The 22,939-nt window shown below is 43.2% G+C and overlaps 1 protein-coding gene across 1 annotated transcript; it reads right to left on the bottom strand.

Moving 5' to 3' along the window:
- Nucleotides 1-7,548: 7,548 nt before the first annotated feature.
- Nucleotides 7,549-18,689, bottom strand: RBM7 (RNA binding motif protein 7). The gene is made up of 5 exons (XM_038754164.1): nucleotides 18,567-18,689; nucleotides 13,828-13,990; nucleotides 12,394-12,487; nucleotides 11,358-11,454; nucleotides 7,549-9,710 (listed from the first exon to the last, which is right to left on the bottom strand). The coding sequence occupies exons 1-5, from the start codon at nucleotides 18,660-18,662 to the stop codon at nucleotides 9,342-9,344; spliced, it is 819 nt and encodes a 272-aa protein (XP_038610092.1). The 5' UTR covers nucleotides 18,663-18,689; the 3' UTR covers nucleotides 7,549-9,341.
- Nucleotides 18,690-22,939: the final 4,250 nt, after the last annotated feature.

The raw sequence follows: 22,939 nt of genomic DNA, 5'->3' as shown, positions 1-22,939 counted from the left end.
CTGTTGGGTAGGGACTGTCTTTATATGTTGCCAACTTGTACTTCCCAAGCGCTTAGTACAGTGCTCTGCACACAGTAAGCGTGCAATAAATACGATTGAATGAATGAATGAATGAACATACAAACCAAATAAAATCAATAGAAAAATATGTACAAGTAAAATAAATAAATAAGTAAATGAGTAATAAATATGTACAAACATATATACATATATACAGGTGCTGTGGGGAGGGGAAGGAAGTAAGGCGGGGGGGGTGGGGGGGGAGGGGGAGAGGAAGGAGGGGGCTCAGTCTGGGAAGGCCTCCTGGAGGAGGTGAGCTTTCAGTAGGGCTTTGCAGGGAGGAAGTGAGCTAGCTTGGTGGATTTGCAGAGGGAGGGCATTCCAGGCCAGGGGGAGGATGCGGGCCGGGGGTCGACGGCGGGATAGGCAAGAAAGAATTTATTTGTTGAGTGCTTACTGGGTGCAGAGCACTGTACTAAGCGCTTGGGAAGTACAAGTTGGCAACATATAGAGACGGTACCTACCCAACAACGGGCTCACAGTCTAGAATCATCATCATAACAATAATAATTCCCCCTTCTAGACTGTGAGCCCGTTGTTGGGTAGGGACCGTCTATATGTTGCTGACTTGTACTTCCCAAGCGCTTCGTACAGTGCTCTGCACCCAGTAAGTGCCCAATAAATACGATTGAATGAATGAATGAATAAATAAATAATGGCATTTACTAAGCGCTTCCTATGTGCAAAGCACTGTTCTAAGCGCTGGGGTGGTTACAAGGTGATCAGGTTGTCCCACGCGGGCCTCACAGTCTTAATCCCCATTTTACAGATGAGGTAACCGAGGCACAGAGAAGTTAAGTGGCTTGCCCAAGGTCATACAGCAGACAAGTAACAGCATAATAATAATACTAACTGTTATTATTATGTTCCAGGCATTGTACTAACCGCTGGGGTAGATACAAGGTTGTCAGGTTGGACACAGTCCCTGTTCCACATGGGGTTCATGGTCTTAATCCACATTTTACAGATAACTGAGGCACAGAGAAATTAAGTTACTTGCCCAAGGTCACAAAGCAGACACGTGGCGGAGCTAGGATTAGAACACAGGTCCTTTTGACGCCCGGGCCCGTGTTCTAACCACTAGGGCACAGGGCTTCTCAGAAAGAATAGCGGGGTTCTACATGGAGCAAGGGAAAAAGATGTCAGGCCCCAAGACCTGACCGATTTAGGAGCCTCATTCATTTATTCATTCAGTCGTATTTATTGAGTGCTTACTTGGTGCTCTCTTCCTCCCTTCAAGGCCCTACTGAGAGCTCACCTCCTCCAGGAGGCCTTTCCAGACTGAGCCCCTTCCTTCCTCTCCCCCTCGTCCCCCTCTCCATCCCCCCATCTTACCTCCTTCCCTTCCCCACAGCACCTGTATATATGTATATATGTTTGTACATATTTATTACTCTATTTATTTATTTATTTATTTATCTTACTTGTACATATCTATTCATTTTATTTTGTTAGTATGTTTGGTTTTGTTCTCTGTCTCCCCCTTCTAGACTGTGAGCCCGCTGTTGGGTAGGGACTGTCTCTATGTGTTGCCGACTTGTACTTCCCAAACGGTTATTACAGTGCTCTGCACACAGTAAGTGCTCAATAAATACGATTGATTGATTGGTTGGTGCAAAGCATTATACTAAGCACAACATCCCTCCTCTTCCTTTCCTGGTCCCCTGAGCTTCTCCACCCCTCCATCCCAGCGGCGGGGGCCTTTTCGGCTTTCCTGCCGGCAGGAACATAGCCCTTCTGGCAGCTGACTTAGCTACTCATCTAGGTTTCCACATGGTTTGGGTGAAACCGTGACACACAGTGTCCATGCATCTACCTTTCCCTTCAAGGGTTAAGGAGCCCCACTTTTAGAGGAAAGAGGTAACCAATTTAGAAGGCCACATCTCCTCCATAAAGCCTTCCCCAGTTTAGCCCTCAATTAAGCGGTGCATTTGGATCTTTGCCCTTCAGACACACAACCGTACAGAGCTTATATACATATCTGTAAATTGTACGTTATAAATTATTTCTTTATAGTAATGTCTCCCCTTCTAGATTGTAAGCTCCTTGTGGTCAGGGATCATTTCTGCAGACTCTGTTGTATTGTACTCTCCCAGGCACCTAGTACAGTGGCTTGCACACAGTAAGCGCTCAATAAATTCCATTGATTGATTGATTGAGATGAAGACATTTGTGGAACTGATACACAGTGTAATGGAAAGAGCGCCCGGTGGGAAGTGAGGAGACATGGATTCTTGTTCCAGCTCTGCCGCTGGCCTGCTGGGTAACTTTGGGGAAGCCACTTAACGTCTCTGGGCCTCATTTCCTCACGTGTAAAATGTGGAGAAGCTTCTCACAGGGGTGTTGGGAGAATAAAATGAAATAATTGATGTGGGAGCATTTTTGAAAAATAATGACACTATAAATACAAAGGATTATTTATTATTTTCTTTTCATGATAGAGCCGTGTCATTTACCTTCACGTCAGAGAAGCAGCGTGGCCTAGTGAAAAGAACCTGGGCCTGGAAATCAGAGGACCTGGGTTCTGATCCTGACTCCGCCACTCATCTGCTGTGTGACCTTGAGCAAGTCACTTGACTTCTCTCTGCCTCAGTTTCCTTATCTGTAAAATGGGAATTAAATCCTACTCCTTCCTACTTACACTGCGAGCCCCATGTCAGAATGGGACTGTGCCCAACCTGATTAACTTGTATCTACCCTAGCGCTTAATACAGTGCTTGGTAACTAGTAGACACTCAATAAATACCATAATTATGATTCAATTTATTAATTTATTTTTTATTAAGTTATTGATTCATTAATTTAATTTTGGTGATTATTGTTTAATTACAATAAATTCAATTGACTGACAGATTATTATAAAGGTAAAATGACCCATGCGCTAGTTTCAAACAGAATTTACCTAAACCTCCAGTGATTGACAACATTTTTCTAAAGCTTGCGACATGCTGTTGGACATTTTTTTCTCTCATTACTGAGCACTCCTGCAGGCAGGCACGAGGAAAACTTAAATGATACAACGCACACTGGGGATTTTTCCACCTTGTTTTTAATGGACAGATGTGCCTAATTAGATAGGCTAGTGTGACTTTTTAAAAAATAACTATTTACACCTTGCCTGTTTCAAAACGAAACAAGTTTCTGAGACAGTATTTGTTGATTACCAATTATGTGTATTGCTGCTGTGAGGAAAGTGTGCAATGGATACACCTGCAATTTTCCCATGTTGTCGATTTTCAACACCTAAAACATTTCGTGAGAATGCATAGAATCAGAAAAATCTCAGCCAATGCTATTTCTTCCCCTTTCCAAAGGAACCACACTAAACACCAAAGATAATTTTACAAATAAATCTTCCTGAACTGTGGAAAAAAATGTTTACCAATGGCAAGAGTTTCATTTCCAGATGCCCATTAGACTGTAAGCTCCTTGACAGCAAGGATCATCTACTAGCTCTAATAATAATAATAATAATTGTGATATTTGTCAAGCACTTACTATGTGCCGGGCACTGTACTAACTGCTGGGTTAGATGACGATAACTGGGTTGAACACAGTCCCTGTCCCACATAGGGCTCACAGTCTTAATTCCCATTTTGCAGATAAGGTAACTGAAGCACAGAGAAGTTAAATAATTTGCTCAAGGTCACGCAGCAGACAAGTGATGGAGTCAGGATTAGAACTCAGGTCCTCTGACTCCCAGGCCCATGCTCTTTCCACTGAGCCACGCTGCTTTTACAAGCAGCTCTATTATGCTCTCACTTCTTCTCTGCTTAGAACAGTGCTTTGCACATAGTAAGCGCTTAACAAATGCCATTATTATTATGATGATGCACTTGGATCTGTGACTTTTGAGTATTTGATATTCGCCCCACCCTCAAACCCACAGCACTTTTTACACATCTGTAAATTATATTATAAATTATTTATATTATTCTCTGCCTCCTTCTCTAGATTGTAAATTCATTATGAGCAGGGAACATGTTTACCAACTCTGTTATATTCCCCTAAGCGCTTGGTACAGTGCTCTGCACCCAATAAGTAGTCAGTGAATACCATTGATGATGATGATAATCCAAAATGCTTAGTATGGCACTCTGCACTCCATAGGGACTCAATATATAATCGATGGTATTTGTTAAGCGCTATGTGCCAGGCACTGAACTAAGCGCCGGGGTAGATACAAGCTAATCAGGTTGGGCACAGTCACTGTCTCACATGGGCCTCACAGTCTTAATCCCCACTTTACAGATGTGGTAAGTGAGGTACAGAAAAGTGAAGTGATTTGCCAAAGGTCCCACAGCAAAATGGCAGAGCTGGGATTAGAACCCAGGTCATTCTGATTTCCAGGCCTGTGCTGTATCGACTAGGCCACGTTGCTTCTCATAGATGTATATATTTTTCCTTCTCCCTTAAACTGTGAGCCCCACATAGGACGGATTGTGTGTCATCTATTTGTATTGCATCTACTCCAGCGATTAAGCAGTGCTTGGCACAATTTAGCCCTAAACAAATGCAATTAGTAACTGCATGCCCCCTTCTCTGAAAGCTGAAGAGAAAAGAGAAGCAGCATGGCCTAGTGGATAGAACATATGGCTGGGAGTCAGAAGGACCTAGGTTCTAATCTCAGTTTTGCCACTTGCCTGCTGTGTGACCTTGGACAAGTCACTTCACTTCTCTGTGCCTGTTATCTCAGCTGTAAAACTCCATGTGGAACATGGACTGTGTCCAACCCGATCATCTTGTATCTACCGCAGCACTTAGTACAGCACTTACTATAGTGCCTGGCACATAGTAAGTACTTAACAAATACCATGATTATTACAATGTATGATTATGTATGATTATTACAATGCCTGGCATGTAGTAAGCGCTCCACAAATATGACTAAAAAAAGGCTCAAAATAGTGGCTGTAGAACCTGTTCCTTCCAGTACCCATCCTGCCTAAAATCCTATGCATTTTTCACCCCCACACTCAAAATAAGCGGTTGCCTCTGCCACCCATACCTATTAGCCCAAATTTTAGTTTATTCATATAGTTTACATAGCCCTCCAAGCAATAGTCAGTGGTTCTTAAACCTGCATTTTATTCATTTAATGTTCCTCGGCATGTGAAAACTGCAGTTTTATAAAACCAAAGCCTGCAGTAACAAAGCAAACCTACCACCTGTGGGATGAAGTCAACCACCACCAGGATGAACTTACCCAAACTAGATTTGGATTCTTTGTGGCTTCCATGAAAGCATCTGAGATGATGACTATAAATAAGGAGGGAACAGCTAAGGGAAGCATCTTGGCCTAGTGGATAATGCACAGGCCGGAAGTCGGGGACCTGGGTTCTAATCCCGGATCTGCCACATCTGCTGTGCGTGACCTTGACCAAGTCACTTCACTTCTCTGTGCCTCAAATCCTTCACCTGTAAAATGGGGATTAAGACTGAGCACCCCACGTAGGACTTGCACTATGTCCAACCTGATTAGCTTGTATCTACCCCAGTGCTCAATATAGTGCCTGGCACATAGTAAGTGCTTAACAGATACCAATTTTTCAAAGTCACCCAGAATTTAGGATACCAAATCAAACTGAACCTTTGGATTGAGTCTTGCTGATATCAAATGATTTAAATGAAAAGTCTTTTTTTATTTGGTGAAAAGAGGTTGGGTAGACTTTTTTTGAACTTATCAAGTCCACCACCTAAACTAATTGGGATGAAGACTTGCTCAGAAAATTGAGAGTTCACATAGCCAGAAACAAGGGAGACTGGCTCACAAAGGTACACACCCAATTTTGTTAAGTTCCCTAAACTGAGTTTAATTTGGGATACCAGCTGGTTCCAGGCAACCAACATTCATAGTCTGCTTTTCACTGTAATCTATCAATCAATCGTATTTATTGAGCGCTTACTGTGTGCAGAGCACTGTACTAAGCACTTGGGAAGTACAAGTTGGCAACATATAGAGACAGTCCCTACCCAACAGTGGGCTCACAGTCTAAAAGGGGGAGACAGAGAACAAAACCAAACATACTAACAAAATAAAATAAATAGAATAGATATGTACAAGTAAAATAGAGTAATAAATATGTACAAACATATATACATATATACAGGTGCTGTGGGGAAGAGAAGGAGGTAAGATGGGGAGGATGGAGAGGGGCACGAGGGGGAGAGGAAGGAAGGGGCTCAGTCTGGGAAGGCCTCCTGGAGGAGGTGAGCTCTCAGTAGGGCCTTGAAGGGAGGAAGAGAGCTAGCTTCGCAGATGGGCAGAGGGAGGGCATTCCAGGCCGGGGGGATGACGTGGGCCGAGGGGGTCAATGGCGGGACAGGTGAGAACGAGGTACGGTGAGATTAGCGGCAGAGGAGCAGAGGGTGTGGGGTGGGCTGTAGAAGGAGAGAAGGGAGGTGAGGTAGGAGGGGGCGAGGTGATGGAGAGCCTTGAAGCCCTGTTAAAGAGAATGTTCACAGATCGATCCGATAAAATGTTAAAATACAAGGTCTCAAAAACAAGAAAATGTACCTGGTAAGATAGAACCACACAGAATGCATGTGGTATACTTTATGTTGTAGCGGGGGTGGCCAAACCATGACATTCCAGCCCCACAAAGCTCATGGACTACCATGGACCACTAATCCTTTCCTCGAATGCTTAAACACTCTGCCAGCTCAATGACTTTTGATCGTAGCCACACTATGTTTATAGCTTGTGGCTATTCCATTCAGGAAGAAAGGCATGGCCTAGCTGAGAGTCTGGGAGACAGGGGACCTGGGTTCTAATCCCAGCTCTGCCTCCTGGACAACCTTGGGAAAATCACTTAACTTCAGTTTCTTCCTCTGTAAAGTGGGGATTCAATCCTTTTTCTCCCTGGAATGCGAGCCCCTTGTGAGACAGATTGTGCCTGACCTGATTAAATTTGCCTGGTACAGAATAGGTACTTAATGAATACGATCATTACTACTATACAAACTACACTGTACCCTCCCAAGTACTTAGTACAGTGCACTTCACTAAGTACTCAATAAATACCATTCACTGATTCATCAATTGAGGCTTGACCAACCTATTCTATAGATTACATCTTTACACATAGTTCAGAGTCTATAAAAGAGAGGTAACATTTCATGCACATTTAGTTCTGTACTTTATTTGGGATCTAGCCAAAATGTAGTTCTCAAAACTCCCAAGCCATCAACTTACTGATGAGCAATAGATTACATCTTTACACATAGTTCAGATTCTATAAAAGAGAAGTAACATTTCATGCACGTTTAGTTCTGTACTTTATTTGGGATCTAGCCAAAATGTAGTTCTCAAAACTCCCAAGCCATCAACTTACTGATGAGCTAAACTGCAGTGCAGAATCCTGCCGGGATTTGCATATGGAAATAGCTCCCATCCCCCTGTAAATACAGTCTTCAGAGGCCAGAAAGCAGTGTAAAGCAGTAATGTTCTCAGCAAAGAGACAGGCCACATCTTCCCGAGAATATGTACTTACAAACAAATTTATTAGGGTACCAAAACATAAACAGGCTGTATTCTGATACCTAAAAGAGGTCAATAATTTAACAGGATTTTAAATCGTGACATTTTAAGCAACAAACATTATTTCCAATTAGATGAAGTTTAAATTAGACTAATTTATCTGAATGAAAAGCAACCCATACAGTCTCCATGAACAGTTAATTTCCACAAATTCACTGGGTTCTTCAAGAAAGTCAATTAAAAAGTGGGAGTCTGAAACTTGTGAGGAGTTTTTTGAGGGAGAAGAAATAATAGCCCCTTCTCCATTTCTGTGCACTAATAAAACCTGTCTTTGAAAACGGAATATACTAATATTCAATCCGGCTTTTTTCAAATGTATTAAGCATACCCCTGAAGAGGTTGAATACTTCCTGAGTGACTTTTGCATACCTCAAATATTTCTTGAACAAAAACACAAAGGTACCCACACGGCGGAGGGTGGGGAGGAGTGATCATCCCCATAAACTCAGAATGGACAGGGGATGGGGCCTTCACCCCACAGCTTGAAGAGAAGTCATACTGACCGTGACCAACCTGCCAGAGCACCAGAAATGACAGCTGAGCCCAGAGGATGGGGGACCGGCAGGGGGCTGAGAGGGCTATGGCCTTCCAGGCAACCGGACACACCAGCCCTGGCCCTGGATCCCAGGGGTGACCAGTTTGGCAGTGGGAAGAGGTGGAGAGATGGACTAGACAATACAACAGGCATTCTGTGGGTGCTTATTACAACTGGGTAGATTCAGAGCACTGGGGTAGGCACTTGGGAAAAGGATAATGGGGATTCGGTCTACAATCAGAAATGATGCAGAAGACTCGGGGACTAGAACTTACATGGATGAACTGGGTATAAAAAGAGAGTCTGAAGTGCCTTCTCATTTTTCCTCTGCCTTTTCCTCCTTTCCCCTGGCCCTCTTCCTTTTTTTCCCCTCTCGAGGCCATGAACCTTGTCTATTTCTCATCTTTGTATTTCTTTTCCAGCGCTCAGAACAGTGCTTTGCACATACTAAATGCTAAATAAATACTACAACTGCTACTATTACTACTACTACTACTACTACTTCACTTCGCCCCTTCAGAGCCCTGCCAAATTCACCTTCTGCGTTCTAAATGAAAAGTTGAAACCCCTGAACTAAAGTCCCAAGTTTTAGGCTGTGCTGATTTAGATGTGGTAATCTAAGGGGGCTGTCTGCAGATAAATTTAATAAAGACTTTAGGCAAAACTTCTGCTTGATTTTGATCAACTTTAAAACACTATTTACCAGCAAATTTAATAAGAAATTTCCTTGAATACTATTAGTTGATGAAGAACTTTTTCAGTTCCAGAACAAAATACTGATAGCCAGTATCAATTTTGATTTCTATGATCTACACACATGATCACACCTACCAGGATAATTGCATCCCCTAGAAATGGTACAAAATCATTTAAGACATTTGCTTCGTAATTCAACCAGACTTCACAACCCTTTCTCTATTTTGATTACAATAATTGGTTGTGGCACATTCCTCTGTATAAAACCCTGAGGTAAAATGCTTTTAATACAATAAAAAGGGACACCACTCTTTTTGTTCCTCTGTATTATACCGCAGGCAAGTTAAAAAGTATGTTTAAAAAAAAAAGGAAAAAGGGACAATCTAAAAAGTTTCCCTACAGTTTGGTCACAAAAGCTGTGTCTGGGCCAGAGTGAAGTGGGCCTTCTGTAAGCTGTAGAAAAGAGTTTTGTTTTCTTTTTGTTTGTTTGTTTTTTTAAAAAACACGGCCTCAGTGCCGAGATGGACGCCATTTTCCATCCCTACTGTTGTCCCTTCTGTTATCGTAGTCGTGGCTCCAACCGTCCTGGACCCGATCTTCATAGCAGAAGTCCTCTCGGCTTCCTCTGTAGTGATGGTCGGGGCCGTGGTCACCGTAGCGCGGTTCCCGGCCATGATGCCTCTCGGGCTGGTAGGGGTGAGAGTTCTGCCTGACTTTGCGGTGTGAGAGGGGGCTGTCCTGGCGCCGCTGGGAGCCGGAGGATGAGTTGTACGAGTGACCGTGGGGTGGTCCCGGAGGGGAGAAGCCACCGTGGTCCGGATGTTGAGATCCAAACTTTCCGCCATACTGGGATCCCGGCTGCCGGAACACGTTGTTCATCTGGAGAGGGAGAAATTGGAAGAGGGGGTTAAAGGCCATTCGGGATGGTCCGAACCAGTAATGCTTTTTGATCCGAAGAGGGCTAAGAATAATAATAATAGTAATGGTCTTTGTTAAGTGCTTACTATCTGCCAGGCACTGTACTAAGTGCTTGTGTGGATACACCCAAATCAGGTTGGACGCAGTCCCTGCCCGACATGGAGCTCATGGTCTCAACCCCCATTTTGCAGATGAGGTCATTGTGGCCCAGAGAAGTGAAGTGACTTGCCCAAGGTCACACAGCAGGCAAGTGGAGGAGCCGGGATTAGAACCCATGACCTTCTGATTCCCGCGCCCGTGCACCATCCACTACATCATGCTGCTTCTCATGATGGAAAAGCCCACCGCTCCTAACTGGACTATGCTCTGGCAATGTTTCGACGGTGGTTACGGCAAATCATTCATTCATTCATTCGTACTTACTGAGCGCTGTGTGCAGAGCATTGTACTAAGCGCTTGCGAGAGTACACTACAACTCAGCATTCTGGGTGAAAAGGACCGCACCCTTCATGTAGGGTGAGAACCTCATTTATCTGAAGTTCCTCAGACCACCCCGGTCCTGATGCCCATATGGCTAACTCTGAATGAATGATATGGTTTAGAGGATATGGCTACATTTAATGTAACAGCTGTAAATAAGAAAGGACTGGAAGGATGATATTTAGGCATTTTACCCAACCTGAGAGTGAGGAACAGTGTGGTGTAGTGGAAAGAATATGGGCCTGGGAATCAAATAACCTGGAATCTAATCCCAACTCCGTCACTTGTCTGCTGCTTGATCTGGGGCAAGTCACTTCACTTCTCTGGGCCTCGGTTATCTCATCAGTAAAATGGGGATTAAGACGGTGATCCCCATGTGAAACATGGACTGTCCAACCCAATCATCTCGAATCTACTCCGACACTTGGTACAATGCCTGCAACACAGCCACCTCATAAGCACTTAACAACTTCCATAAAAAAAAGAAATGACCCACACACTGGTGCCCATTCGTATAATCCCAAGGGGCACACCAGAGTAAAGAACTTTGCCCAGTATACTCATTTTCTCCAGTGACATGTAGTGGAGCACCTAATATTCCCAAGCTTTTTATATATCAGACAACTGTAAGCTCTTGAGGGCAGGGATCAGGTCTACCAACTCTATTGTACTGTACTCTCCCAAGCACTTAGTGCAGTATTCTGTACATGGTAAAAGCTCAGTAAATGCCATCGACTGATGGCACATCACCAGCCAATCACCCGATGCACTCCGTCACACTTGTACCTGGGGAAAAAGTCCACGTCTGGCTAACTGGCACAAATGCTAAAGAAAAATCGATCGAGGAATGTGTTTTTTGGCTAACCTGCCTCTGGACAGATGAGTTTTACAGACTTTAAAGGAATGGCCCATGAAAAAATTCAGCGTGGTTCCAAAGGGTTAGGTCTATAACGTTCTACAAAAGGGCAGGCATAAACTCCAATTTGGTTTTTCTAAATGGAATCCTGAAAATTTCCCGGGCACAATGAAAAGATGGAGGTTCTCACAGATGCAACAGGATAAATATTTCACCACTGGACTGGGGTTCTGATTATTACTAGAATTACTCAGACTGTATAAGCAACCCACCACAGCATGTCTCTGAAGAGTTTCTGGTGAAGAGAATCTCTGCATCATGTGCCCCGAATTATAACCTGCTGATGTGTTCTCCATGTTCCTTTCATACCTGCAGGAAAAACCAACATTGTTATAGGAGGTGATGATTGCTGGGGCCCAAAACAATTCCCAGATTTAATGAAGAAAAATTATTTCGCGTTTAGCTCACGTCACTGAAAGACGATCAAACAATCCGGACGTCGATGACTACAGATGTCAATTACTCTGGGAGAGAGTCATTCTTAGGTAACACCCAGGGCAAATTTCTACCTTGGCTAAGCTAATTTCCTGACTCATCATCCCCAGAGCCATATGGTATTTGTGACCTATCCACATTAAGACTGCAACCAACATGAGGTTTGGGTAATTCACAACTTTAACAGCTGATGGCACTAAATTCTTTCGGAAACACATTATCTCCATAAAAAATAATTTGAGCCCTTCAAGGGATGGGGCCTGTGTCCCATTCCCATTAGGATATTCTTTCCCAGTGCAAGGTACAGTGCCCTGCACATAGTAAGCACTTAAATACTATTACTACAACTACAAGGTCAGTCCTTAAAAGCGTTTATTTCTGTGGGTGATACTGACAGACTTGGGGCTTTTGGCAGAAATTAAAATTATGCACCATTGTTCTAAAGTGTGGCCTTAATCCACACTTTAAGGGAAATGTAGTCCATCTTCTGAGCATCACATTCCACCTAATTTAGTATATTCACTTCAGTATCTTTCATTGGAATCTAAACACTTGGGTCTTTCTCCTCCTTACCCCCTACCACTAGAAATTAAATACAGGTCTGTTGCTCCCCCTTATCTGCAATTTTATTTAATGCCCACCTCCCCCAGATAGACGGTAAGCTCCTTACCAACTACTGTCCTCTCTCAAGCGCTTAGGACAGTGTTCGGCAGCCAGAAAGTGCTCAATAAATATCACTGATCGACTAACTGAAGCAGAGTCAACAACTTAATTGCCCTAGCATGGCTCCTGAGATTCTAGATTAGTTCCTACCTGCTTGAAGGAGTGGGCATTGATAAGTTAGATGGGCTTGTGTTACCATACTGGGCATACGATGAACCGGTATCCTGTGAGACGTGACTGCTTCCTGAAGAAAGCAAGTGTGAAATTTAGTTTTTTCTCTGAGATGACCCAATTAAAAAAGCTAGATAGATTCTGTTACCACATGTACACCTTTGAATGATCAGAAATGCTTTGGCATTGTATAATTAGCTCTGGAGTTTCATCAGAGTGAACCACCAAGGCATAACATCAGGTTTACAAAACAAGGTATAAGCTGCTAATACCCAGTGGTAAAGATGCAATCAAACGCAACATTCTGATCACCAAACCAAACACAAGGGCAATTACGTTAAAGTTTTTAACATCTCCAGTGATTGTAAACCATACGGGTAAAACGAAAATCATTTGAAGAGAGTTCTTTGCTTTCCCTCTTAGGGAGGGGGCAAAATGTTCCACCACTTCAAAAGATTCTAAGTATTTCTGGCGATAGCTCAGGCAGGGAAATGGAATTTTCACGTTGTGATCTAAATTTTCATACACGCTAACATTTTAAAGGCAGTAGATGCAGGCAAAATTCTTATATGCAGGTCTGAATAACAGCAACACATTACTCTGGGATTGCAACACAAACAAGCAAGTTATAAAGCAAAGCTAAAATGATGGAAAAAAGCTTTCCTCAAGCATCTCATTACTGAATAAGGATGAAAGTGAGGAGTTGCAGATACCTTAACTCTCGGGTATTCTCTTACTTTCTTATTCTCTTACTTTCACTGCTTTATACAGTGCCCTGCACGTAATAAGCACTCAAATACCAGAAGCTATGCCTTTTGCTCTTCCTTGAAATCTAGGTTCTGGTCATGTCCCTAAATTCCTCGTGGGCCGGGATCACATAATAATAATAATAACAATAATAACAATAATAACAATAATAATAATAATTAATAATAATAATGGCATTTATTAAGCGCTATGTGCAAAGCACTGTTCTAAGTGCTGGGGGGGATACAAGGTGATCAGGTTGTCCCACATGGGGCTCACAGTCTTAAATCCCCATTTTCCAGATGAGGCAACTGAGGCACAGAGAAGTAAAGTGACTTGCCCAAAGCACAGCTGACAAGTGGCAGAGCCAGGATTTGAACCTCTGACTCCAAAGCCCGGGCTCTTTCCACCGAGCCATGCTGCTTCTCTTATCTACCAACCATCTCCCAAGCGCTTAGTACAGTGCACACAGCAAGCACTCAATAAATACTACTGATTGATCACTATATGAAATATAATGGAAGAGGAGATTCAAAGCAGTAAATAGCTTAGTAATGTGACAATGTCTATCAGCCACTGTTATCAGCTGCTAACCACAGATATGGCCAAAGAAAGAAAAGTATTTTAGTTTGCCTAACACAAGGAGGTTATTAGATACATGGATACCTGATCTGAATTGAATTTTGACGGGCCTTCCAAAAAGTTTGATTCCATTAAGTAGATTCATTCCGTAAGGAACAGATTCTTCATGTTTGAAATTCACAAATGCAAACTGCTTTGGTTTACCATCCTTATCCTTAGGAATTTTAACATTAATTACAGGACCTGCCTGCAAATCAAAGACAAAAAGGGTTAAATTAAAAGAAAGCAACTGAAAATAAAAAGGCGATCCTCTCTCAAGGAATACGAGATGAATTGGACAAACTAAAAAATGCCTCAGAAAAGCAAAGCACACACAGAAAGAAACCACAAAAAGCAGATCATTTTTGCATAGAAATGTCCCCTGTATTGCTGAGGAGCAATCAATTTGATACCCCAGCCCTACAGCCCTTATGTCCACATCCTTATACTCTACTATTTTCCCTAACAGCAGTCTCTTAACGTGTCTTGACCCCTAGACTGCTAGACTTTATTAATTAATAACAATAATGATGATGGCGTGTGTTAAGCGCTTACTATGTGCCAAGCACTGTTCTAAGTGCTGGGATAGATACAAGGTAATCAAGTCGGACACAGTCCCTGTCCCACATGGGGCTCACAGTCTCAATCCCCATTTTCTAGATGAGGTATCTGAGGCACAGAGAAGTTAAGTGACTTGCCTAAGGTCACACAGCAGACAAGTGGCGGAGCCGGGATTAGAACCCACGACCTCTGACTCCCAAGCCCGTGCTCTTACCACTAGGACTTGTGGGGGTGGGTGGCAGGCATTTAAACTTATTGTGGGCACAGAATGTGTCTACAAACTCTGTTGTATTGTGCTTTCCTAAGCGTTTAGTAGCGTAAGCACGTGCTAAGTTTGACTGACTGAGAAACAACAATTGCTGCTCCAAGGAGTTTGGTCTGCTTGGGTGGCCTACCCTGCTTGCTGTATTCAGACCCTAAACATATAGACTTATGGACAGAGAACGGGCCTGGGAGTCCAAAGATCATGGGTACTAATCCCGGCTCCGCCACTTGCCTGCTGTGTGACCTTGGACAAGTCACTTCACTTCTCTGTGTCTCAATTCCCTCATCTGTAAAATGGGGATTAAGAGTGTGAGCCCTGGGTCCAACCCGATTATCTTGTATCTACCCCAGTGCTTAGAACAGTGCCTGGCACAGAGTAAGCACTTAACAAATACTATTATTATTATTATTATTATTATATATGCCCTTCTGTCCCCACAGTGAATAAGGAACTCTTGGATTGGGGGGAGGAGGAAGAAGAGGGGGAACAATTAACATCGAGTTGGTTGCTTCTGCTACTGGGGCAGAGAAGAAAATCACCAATGTCAACAGCAGTCCAGGGGACTGTATTGGGCATTCCAGAATCAACATGGTAGCTGCCTTATAATTATGATAAATTGTGGCAGTTACTAGGTGCATTAAGCACTTCAGTGGATGCACTATAATCACATCAAACACACTCCCTTTCCATACAACAGCTCAAAGACTAAGAGGCAGGGAGGGCAACTATTTTTTCCCCACTTTTCAGATGTGGAAATGTAGGCACAGAGAGGTAATTGTGTCACCCAAGATTACCCCAGAGGGCAGTGGAACGGCTTGAATTAGAACTCGGGTCTTCAGACTTCTAGAACACTGCCTCATCTGTAAAATGGGGATCAAATACAGCTTCTTCTTCCTAAGACTTTGAGCCTCATGTGTGACAGAAACTGTGTGTCCTTATATCTATCCCGGCTCTCAACAAAGTACTCTGCATATGGTAAGTACTTAATTGCCACAATTAATAATAATAATGGTATCTGTTAAGCCCTTACTATGTACCAGGCAATGTACTAATAATTACTACTATTACAAAAGGGTTCAGGAAGATGGATTATGTCCCACCAGATTCATTCATTCATTCAATCGTATTTATTGAGCGCTTACTGTGTGCAGAGCACTGTTCTAAGCGCTTGGGAAGTACAAGTCGGCGACATATAGAGACGGTCCCTACCCGACAGCGGGCTCACAGTCTAGAAGGGGGAGACAGACAACAAAACATGTGGACAGGTGTCAAGTCGTCAGAATAAATAGAATTAAAGCTAAATGCACATCATTAACAAAATAAATAGAATGGTAAATATGTACAAGTAAAATAGAGTAATAAAACTGTACAAACATATATACAGGTGCTGTGGGGAGGGGAAGGAGGTAGAGCGGGGGGATGGGGAGGAGGAGAGGAAGAAGGGAGCTCAGTCTGGGAAGGGCTCTTTGAGGAGGTGAGCTCTCAGTAGGGCTTTGAAGGGGGGAAGAGAGCTAAACCAGATAAAGTTCAAGACCAAAAAAACCTCAAATCATTTCAAGAAGCCTGCATTGACTCATCTCTGTCATTAACAATGCTCATTAGCATCTCACCCTTAGAAACAGTTTCCATAACAATGCACCGTCGCAAATATATTCATTCATTCAATCGTATTTATACAGTGCTTAACACTTTGCAGTACTCTGTAACTATCGTTACCTCCATTAACAGTGTCACCTCTCACGTTAAACTGATTGACACAAGGTTTAGCACGCAATCCTGGCCGAGCCAATTCGCAATCGCATTATGGTAACTAAGTTCCATAACACTCTGTCCAAATCACACTCTAAAAACATCGTGCTCTGGGTTGAATGATTGGCAGTATGTAACGTATATGGGTTTACAATCTAACGCGGGAGACAAATCAATCAACGGTATTTATTGAGTGCTGAGCATGTACTAAGCGCTTGGAAGAGTACGATATAACAGAGTTGGGAGACGTGTTCACTGCTCATAAAGAGCTTACAATCGGGGGGGAGACAGACATTAATATAAATTTAAAAATTACAGACATGTACGTATGTATTACAGGTATTAAGTGCTGTGAGGTTGAGGGAGGGGTGAATAAAAGATGTAAGTCCAAACAGACAACAAATTTCAAATATTGACAAAAGTCTAGGGACATTCTTGCATATGTACATACATATACATACTCTTGTAGTGTACATGTAATAACTGATTTTGGCTATTCTAATTGTAAGCATATAAGCACCTCGAGGCCTGGAAACTTGTCACTTTATTCTGTACTCCGCAAACGCCCAATAAAATGCACTGCTCAATATATACCATATTCATTCCCTCATTCATTCATTCAATCGTATTTACTGAGCGCTTACTGTGTGCAGAGCACTGTATTAAAAGCGCTCCTCCAGGAGGCCTTCCCAGACTGAGCCCCCTCCTTCCTCTCCCCCTCTCCATCCCTCCCGTCTTACCTCCTTTCCTTCCCCACGGCACCTGTATATATAAATACATATTTATTACTCTATTCATTTATATATTTATTTTACTTGTACATATCTATTCTATTTATTTTATTTTGTTAATATGTTTGGTTTTGTTCTCTGTCTCCCCCTTCTAGACTATGAGCCCAGTGTTGGGTAGGGACTGTCTCTATATGTTGCCAACTTGTACTTCCCAAGCGCTTAGTACAGTGCTCTGCACACAGTAAGCGCTCAATAAATACGATTGATTGATTGATTGGAAAGTACAATTCGGCAACAGACAGAGACAATCCCTACCCAACAACCGGTCCCATTCTAGAACGGGGAGACAAACAAAACAAGTAGACAGGCATCAATCAGTCAATCGTATTTATTGAGCACTTACTACGTGCAGAGCACTGTACTAAGCGCTTGGGAAGTACAAGTTGGCAACATATAAAGACAGTCCCTACCCAACAGTGGGCTCACAGTCTAAAAGGGGGAGACAGAGAACAAAACCAAACATACAAACAAAATAAAATAAATAGAATAGATATGTACAAGTAAAATAAATAGAGTAATAAATATGTACAAACATATACATATATACAGGTGCTGAGGGGAAGGGAAGGAGGTAAGATGAGGTGTATGTAGAGGGGGACGAGGGGGAGAGGAAGGAAGGGGCTCAGTGTGGGAAGGCCTCCTGGAGGAGGTGAGCTCTCAGTAGTGCCTTGAAGGGAGGAAGAGAGCTAGCTTGGCGGATGGGCAGAGGGAGGGCATTCCAGGCCCGGGGGAGGACGTGAAGTGAAGTGCCTGGCACATAGTAAGTGCTTAACAAATGCCATTATTACTATTATTATTAATAATAATAAGCATCTGTTATCGAAATACCATCAAAATAGATCAACAGGATTATATGTACACATAATTAATAGAGTAACAAATATGTACAAATATACACAAGTGCTGTGGGGCGGGGAATGGGAAGAGAAGGAAGGAGTGGGGGCGATGGGGAGGAGGAGCAGAGAAGAAGTGGGGGGCTCAGTCTGGGCTTCTAAATAGCCAAATATGAAACCAAAACAACGAATCGAATAAATGGTAAATAAACAGTAGCTAAAGAACTAAGGTGCCTGGCGGCATTACATCCCTTTTAGACTGTGAGCCCACTGTTGGGTAGGGACTGTCTCTATATGTTGCCAATTTGTACTTCCCAAGCGCTTAGTACAGTGCTCTGCACATAGTAAGCGCTCAATAAATACGATTGATGATGATGATTACATCGGCCCGCTTGCCATTTTTTCCGTTTAAACTCCGTTCCAACGCAAAATGTAGGAAGCAACGATTTGGCGCTGCCCTAACTCGGTGGGGGTCCGGGGGTCGCGCATGCGCAGAAGGGCGGGCCATTAGGCCCGAAGCCTCAGGTCGCGTAGGGCAAGGATGGGGGAAACGGGAGCGGAAGGATTTGATCTCCACCCACTTACCTGGTGGAAAAGCTCGAACAACAGTTCCTCCGTCACCTTGGTGTCCAGGTTGCCCACGAAGAGGGTCCGGTCGGCCTCGGCCGCAGAGGCGCCCATCCTCAACCCGGCGGCCCTGACCCCCTCCTCCCACCCCAACCTGTGACGTCGCCGTCAACGTCCAGCCAACTGCGCAGGCGCCACTTCTGTCGCCTTCCTCTCCCCCCACTTTACTCCTGCTGCGCATGCGCAGTAGGTGAAGTTTCCTCGCAGGGTACTACCCCCTGAGGCTGGTCGGCTGGGGTGCGGCCTTCTGCTTCGGCCGAGGGGAGCCTGAGGACAAGTTGGGTCTTCTGAAAGATTCAACAAAATGGTCGTTTTCAGGACCCTTGGAAGCGCCGCTTTTATCGTCCTAACGACGGGACCGCCCCGACGAAATGGTGCAGCACAGGCCGAGGGGAATTGCCCTTAGCGTCGGTCCTTTAAGTGGGAGTGAGATCCCCACCGAGACATTTACCTGAAGCGTGTTGACACCTTCATGTCTGCCAACCTCTGAAAGGCCTTCATCATCATCACAATCGCATTTATTGAGCGCTTACTGTGTGCAGAGCACTGTACTAAGCGCTTGGGAAGTACAAGTTGGCAACATATAGAGACGGTCCCTATCCAGCAGTGGGCTCACAGTCTAGAAGGGGGAGACAGAGAACGAAACCAAACGTACTAACAAAATAAAATAAATAGAATAGATATGTACAAGTAAAATAAATAAATAAATAAATAGAGTAATAAATATGTACAAACATATATACATATATACAGGTGGTGTGGGGAAAGGAAGGAGGTAAGATGGGGGAATGGACCGGGGGGCGCCCAGGGCCCTTCAGTGGCATTTTTAATAATAATAATAGCATTTATTAAATGCTTACTATGTGCAGAGCACTATTCTAAGCGCTGGGGAGGTTACAATCAATCGTATTTATTGAGCGCTTACTGTGTGCAGAGCACTGTACTAAGCACTTGGGAAGTACAAGTTGGCAATAGAGACGGTCCCTACCCAACAGCGGGCTCACAGTCTAGAAGGGGGAGACAGAGAACGAAACCAAACATACTGACAAAATAAAATAAATAGAATAGATATGTACAAGTAAGATAAATAAATAAATAGAGTAATAAATATGTACAAACATATATACATATATACAGGTGCTGTGGGGATCAGTCTCTTTTGCAGGTGATCAGATTGTCCCAAAGGGGCTCACAGTCTTAATCCCCATTTTACAGATGAGGTAACTGAGGCCCAGAGAAGTTGTGACTTGCCCAAAGTCCCGCAGCTGACAATTGGTGGAGCTGGGGTTTGAACCCATGACCTCTGACTCCAAAGCCTGTGGTCTTTCCACGGAGCCAGGCTGCTTCCCTAAGTTAAGTGCTTACTATGTGTCCAGCACAGTACTAAGCGCTAGGGTCGATAGGGGATCATCAAATTGAACACAACCTCCATCTCACATAGGAATCCCCATATTATAGATGAGGTAATTGAGGCACAGTGAATTGACTTGCCCGAGATAACATAGCAGACAAGTGGCCCTCGGAGCTGGGATTAGAACCACGTCCTTCCTACTTCCTTTTCCTTCCTAGAGAAGCAGCGTGACTTAGTGGAAAGAACACAGGCTCGGGAGTCAGAGGTCATGGCTCTGCCTCTTGTCAGCTGTGTGACCTTGGGCAAGTCACTTCTCTGTGCCTCAGTTACCTCATCTGTAAAATGGGGATGAAGACTGTGAGTCCCACGTGGGACAACCTGATTACCTTGTATTTACCCCAGTGCTTAGAACAGTACTTGGTGCATAGTAAGCGCTTAAATACCAACATTATTGTTATTATTATTATTATTATTATTATTATTACCCCCAGTCCCTCGCTCTTACCCCTAGGCCACCCTGCTGCTCAAGTGAAGTAAGGGGACTCAGGGGAATGAGACCAAAGCCTAAATAATGGAGTAATTTGATCGAGCAGGCTACCAGTAACCAAGCTGAAACTCACAATAGGGAGACCTTACAATCACTGGGAGGTGGGCACAAAAACCTATAACATAATACTAATGGTAATTGTTAAGTGCTCACTAGGCGCCAAGCACTAGGAAGCACTAAGGAAGTTACGAGATAAATAAGGCTGGGCACAGTCTCTGCCCCTAATCAGGCTATGGTATAAATAGGAAGGAGAATAGAAAAACAGGGTTGCTTAGTGGAGAGAGCCCACAACTTAGAGTCAGAAGGACATGGGTTCTAATCCTACCACTGCCAACTTGCCAACTTGGGCAAGTCACTTCACTTTTCTGTGCTTCAGTTCCCTTTTCTATAAAATGGGGATTAAAAATGCCTCTAACCTAAAAATAATTTATTTATTAAGCAGGGAATATGTCTGTTTATTGTATTGTACTTTCCCAAGTGCTTAGTATAGTGTACTGCACACTGTAAGTACCCAAGAAATATGATTGAATGAATGAATTAGGCGCTTACTGTGTACAAGGCACTGTTCTAAGTACTGGGGCAAACACAAAATAGGCACTGTTCTAAGTACTGGGGTAGACACAAAATAATCTGGTTGGATACAGTCCTTATCCCACATAGGGCTATCAGTTTTACTGTAAGCACTATACTAATCACTTCATTTCATTCAATCGTATTTATTGAGCACTTGTGTGCAGAGCACTGTGCTAAGCACTTGGAAAGTGCAGTTCAGCAATAAAAAGAGGCAATCCCTGCGCACGCCGGGCTTACAGTCTTTGGGAAAGACGAGTATAACAGAGTTGGTAGACACATTCCCTGCCCACAATAAGTTTGCAGACTAGAGGATTCTTGTATTGTTGAACTCCCCCAAGTGTTTCGTACAGGGCTCTGCATTCACTCATTCAATTGTATTTATTGAGTGCTTACTGTGTGCAGAGCACTTGGGAGAGTACAATATACTCTACACACAGTAAGTACTCAATAAATTCCATTGATTATCTCGAAGTGCCAAGTCTGGATCATAGTACCCAGATACTGGGATTTCTTTTTTTTTAATGGTATCTGTTAAACACTTTTTATTTGCCTGGCACTGTACTAAGCACTGGGGTAGATATAGCTTGGACACAATCTATATCCCATATGGGGCACACAGTCTTAATCCCTATGTTACAGATGTGGTAACTGAGGCAGAGTAACGAAGTGATTTGCCCAAGGTCACACAGCAGACAAGTGGTGGAGCCAGGATTAGAACCCTGGTCCTTCTTCAAATTCATTCATTCATTCAGTCATATTCATTGAGTGCTTACTGTGTGCAGAGCATTGTACTAAGCACTTGGAAAGTACAATACAGCAATAGAGACAATCCCTGCCCACAATGGGGAAATGCCATTCACCCAATAGTTGTGGCAATTTTTCAAATAATTATGGATGATGGTAGTCAATTGGAACTGACTTTTGGTAGCAACCCACTCGTAATAATTTTATTTATTAAGTACTTAATTATTAAGCACTGAGGTAAATGCACTCATCAATAATTCCTGTTTGTACAAACCATTCTGAAACTGGAATAGTTTGGAAGTTTTTACCCCTTTCAATCAATCAATCAAAAGAATGCATTGGAAGCAGCCTGGCCTAGTGGAAAGAGCACGGGCTTGGGAATCAGAGGACCTAGGTGCTAATCCTGGTTCCACTACTTGTCTGCTGTGTGACCTTGGGCAAATCACTAAACTTCTCTGTTCCTCAGTTCCCTCACCTGTAAAATGGGGATTAAGACTGTGAGCCCCTTATGGGACTTGGACTGGGTCCAAACTGATTAGCTTGTATCTACCACAGCTCTTAATACAGTACCTGGAAGATAATAAGCACTTAATAAACACCATTAAAATAATATGTATTGAATGTCTATCAAGAGCAGAGCCTATACTAGGCTCTTGGGAAACATAAAAAAGAAGTTCGAGTCCTTTAGAATTTGAAAGGCTCATTCATTCATTCAATCATTTATTAGGTGCTTACTGTGTGCAGAGCACTGCACTAAGATCTTGGAAAGTTCAATTCAGCAATAAAGAGAGACAGTCCCTGACCACAACGGGATGTGAGAAATACTATAAAAGATGAAATGTAGTCGATTTCTTTTTGCATTGTTGCCTTCCATATGTTGAAGGTAGTTTAATAAATTTGCTTCATCTGACTACATTTCAAAGCAAAAGGATTAAATGGCCACCAAATTCCTATTCCAAAGACATCCATCTTAATAAACCCATGGCCTGGACCAGGGATCTTACAAATGGCAACTGGTAACAGGAGGTCCTGATGCTATAGATCTGACCTCTCTGCCCTTCCCATGCCCCAGCCTTGCCCATGGCTGCAACTATGCCTTGGTCAGACCCCAGTTCC

Source organism: Tachyglossus aculeatus, chromosome 11, assembly GCF_015852505.1.
Source record: "Tachyglossus aculeatus isolate mTacAcu1 chromosome 11, mTacAcu1.pri, whole genome shotgun sequence".
Lineage (NCBI taxonomy): Eukaryota > Metazoa > Chordata > Mammalia > Monotremata > Tachyglossidae > Tachyglossus > Tachyglossus aculeatus.
This window is presented reverse-complemented; position numbering and strand designations above follow the sequence as displayed.